This window comes from Etheostoma spectabile, chromosome 8 (assembly GCF_008692095.1).
Source record: "Etheostoma spectabile isolate EspeVRDwgs_2016 chromosome 8, UIUC_Espe_1.0, whole genome shotgun sequence".
NCBI lineage: Eukaryota > Metazoa > Chordata > Actinopteri > Perciformes > Percidae > Etheostoma > Etheostoma spectabile.
The window spans coordinates 28,915,626-28,919,241 of NC_045740.1; the positions used below are offsets into that span (position 1 = coordinate 28,915,626).

The 3,616-nt window shown below is 43.9% G+C and overlaps 1 protein-coding gene across 3 annotated transcripts in view; it reads right to left on the reverse strand.

The window, feature by feature from the left end:
- Positions 1–2,938, reverse strand: part of mlc1 (modulator of VRAC current 1) — a 7,035-nt gene extending 4,097 nt beyond the window's left edge. For all 3 annotated transcript variants that reach the window (XR_004332954.1, XM_032522595.1, XM_032522594.1), the window contains exons 1-9: positions 2,641–2,938; positions 1,986–2,306; positions 1,435–1,524; positions 1,227–1,280; positions 1,015–1,116; positions 794–895; positions 617–688; positions 420–536; positions 237–293 (exon numbers count right to left, since the gene is read on the reverse strand). Coding sequence is in view for 2 of the 3 variants with exons in the window: in XM_032522595.1 (XP_032378486.1) it covers positions 237–293; positions 420–536; positions 617–688; positions 794–895; positions 1,015–1,116; positions 1,227–1,280; positions 1,435–1,524; positions 1,986–2,246 (855 nt within the window). In the remaining variant the exon portion in view is untranslated. The remainder of the gene's footprint in view (positions 1–236; positions 294–419; positions 537–616; positions 689–793; positions 896–1,014; positions 1,117–1,226; positions 1,281–1,434; positions 1,525–1,985; positions 2,307–2,640) is intronic.
- Positions 2,939–3,616: the final 678 nt, after the last annotated feature.

Here is a 3,616-nt window from a genome sequence, read left to right on the forward strand (position 1 = left end):
GATGGGCCGATCTGGAATCTTGCTCCCTCTGAGGTCATAAGGGGCAAGGTTACCTCCCCTTTCTCTGCTTCGCCCGTCCAGAAAATTTGGCCCACCCATGTCTCCACCTTCAATGACTTCAGATATGGTATTGGGGAACTACTAAGGTATATATAAAAGCATCCAAAAAGCACCATGTCTTTCTTCAGAGTGCTCAACATTCTCAAGACTGGGGCTCAAACAACTAGAGCACTCACCAGACATTTGTTGGGGTATTCTGACACAACATGACTGGCAATAGCACTCGGGAAACACTGTAAAGGAATAAAGACGATACACACAGTTACGTGATAAGGCCAGTGGCTGACAACATCTTAGTTATCATTCTGAGCTGGAATATCTTTCATAACGAAAAGAAAGGTTTCATTGGAAAAACTTACAGCCACAAGAATCCAGAAAAATGTGACAGACAAGTAGGGGCCAGGTAGTAAAGCATCCATATTGAGTGCAATTATTCCTCCGAATACAGCAGAAATTCCCACAATGACTTCAATTACCTGTTAAAGACATTATTCAGTGATTCATAAGTTTTGACAAGAATGAAATATCATATGCAACAAAACTTAAAACTACTTACAGAATACGCTTTAAGGAGTCGAGTGGGGAACACTGCAGGCTTTAGAACCACAGATCTGTCATACATCACCGTCTAAAAATCGGATGAAGGTAGAATGGAGTTAGGATGGAAGAGTGAAATGGGAGACACATCAGCTGGGAAATACAAGTTATCACACACACACACACACACACACACCTTACTGTGGCAGCAGCAGTCTTCTGCTGAGCGGGCTGACAGGATGACAGTACTGGCCATCAACACCTCCAGCAAAATCATCAGAATGAGGTTAAAGTTGATCTGAGAACAGACAGAGCAGGAGGGAGATCAGAGACACAATAGCAGACAAAGATTGAAAACTGAGAAAATGTGCAACTAAAGGATTGGTAGTTTCCAATATATTACTAGGATGCATTTACATTGACAGCAGAAGGGTTAAGGACCAGTTTGCATCCAAACCAGACCAGGCAGGTGGTCGTCACAGCAAAGGTTGACACATAAACCACCTGGAAGTCTGACACCTTGAAAAAAACATAAAACCTTCATAAGCTCAAGCCTTGATTGTCTAGAGGAAATTCAATTAAAAAATCAATTAAAACATAATCTCTTTAGCCTTTCATTGTTTACTCACTGCAACATGTCGGTTCTTGGCAATGGCAAAACTGGCGATCGCTGCTGGGAGGCCCTGTGAAGAACAGCAACAAATGAATTTGAGTTTTTCTATTTAGCGAGGCCTTCTGAAAATGAGTTCTGGCTGGCATTTTGACATGACAGTCAGATCTAAACATGTATAAACTTTGGTCTGTGACTGCGGTTACACTAGCATGACGGTCACTTACAGCGCCTGCAGCACAGCGTAAGTAGTCCATTGCAAAAGGAAACACATTGCCCAGGTACAGAGAAAAACCAGATGTGATGAGCAGACTGCCCTGAGGACACACACAAGCACACACAGGCATGCAAGCATATGCAAACAGAGACACTCATAAATGTGCCCATAAGTGCCCAGTTGACCAGATATAGCAAAAATACACATGACCACAAACAAACTGCTGACTTTTGAAATACTGACAGAGAAAAACCCTCTCACATCTATCCATATCCAGTTTTGTAAAGTTTCATTTATTTCTCAGATTAAATGGTCACACATTTGTAATGCATTAGATTAGGTTGCTGTTTGCACATTCTAAATACATATTGTTTCTCCATACCTAAATATGAAAGCACAAAACAAGACTTAGTGATGCCATCGCACTAAAAATTTCAAGATTGGGATACTCTTTCATCAGAAAAAGATCACCCCAACCTATAAAATGTGTGTTATGGTCTACACAGATACACCCTGTGATGTGCCTCCTTTGTCCCTCTCCCTGACCATCTTTCCTCTCACCCCAATGAGGACACTGTAGAGCCAGGCCCTGTAGCTGAAGCAGGGGTGCTTTAGAGGCTCCGGCTGGGCCAGCTGCAGGTCACTGGCCCTCACGTCCACTGTGTAGCTGTCCCGCTCGGGCCTATACCGCTCCCCCCTGTCTGGCCTTCTCTCTGTTCCCCTGTCTCCTCGTCGTCCCAGCGTCCCATCGGCCCTCTCCAGAATGGGCATGTGGCTGTAGGTGAACTCCTCTCTGGCTGAGAGCTCGTCGCACTGCATCATTGGAACAGCTTGTGGCTGACTTCAAATATGGGATGGGACACCGAGTGAGGATTACAGCCACTGGGGGAAAAAAATGTGAAAGCTGCATGAGTTCAGGGCCTATGTCTCTTGACCTGTTTTAACATGTTTTGTCACAGCTGTTCGCATCGGCAGGAGAAAAAAAGCCATTTTTTAAAATGAAGATGGAAATCAGAGTACTCTAACATGGGAATTCAGGGGGGGAAAAATCAATGAAAAGAACATTAGACTAAAAGAAAATGAGCCATTAGGCCACTAATTGTGCACTATCCCCAAAACACCCCCCTCCTTTCTGTCTGCCTAAGAGAAGAGAACGCCACTTATTCCAACCTTCCTCGTAAAGCTTCATTTTCACAGTGCTCCCTTTTGCACTCACCTGCTTTCGAGGCTCTTGCAGAAATATTTTCCAACAAAAGTATTCCTTCAACAACTGAGATCAAATCACCACATGGAAGACGGCGTGTTTTTGTCTGCAGCTCTTTCTGCTCCCCATCTCTTTCCCTCACGCTGCACTCCCCTCCTCTTTTTTCTTGCTCTCTCTCTCTCCCTCTCTGTCTTTACACAACATTTCTCAGAAACAGCTCTGAAAAGTTTTTTTGAGCCCTTCAAAGCGTGTAGCTTAAACACATGGCTCTTGTGCAGCCAGCCTACTTTGTGCCAAAGAGAGAACGCCTGTGCATGACAACAAGGGTAGGATAAAGGGGCTCGCGCTGGGGGCAGAGTTAGCAGGGAGAACTCTGTTTTTACACTGCCATTTGCACATGCACACACACATGCACATCAACCCACTCACAAAACTGAACAATAGACACTCAGAAATGAGTGCATGGCAACACACAAAGACATGTTTACAAATTCCAGTTGAGAGGCATAATGAAAAATGAAGCAGCTACAGAGAGAAATCCACATAAACAATTATGTACTGTGGTAAACAGTTAGTTTTTGCCTATGGAGTTGAATGTGTCCCCCTGTGGAGTTCCCCTCATGACTTCCCTTGTTGTTACTTAGCGCTCTACTTGCAGTTCACAGCCCAGTAAATTAAGATGCCCAGCAGTGCTTTAGAAAAGAGGCAACAGAGACATTTCCACAGCTTCATCACATGGGATTCTGTCTGACACAGCTAATCTGATGATTTTTTGCTTTAAATAAGAATCTCCTAACTACTCATCCAGGATTAAATCCTATTGGATGACAACATATTGCGTGATTGCGTGTTCATTGTGTCAGTGTGTGTAAGCATGTGCACATATGTGAATCTCCGGATTCCATTCAGTCTTTAACACAGCGGCGCATTCTCAACTCAACAATGTTACTGGGTGGCGGTAACCATGGCAACTCCTTAACAACTGCTG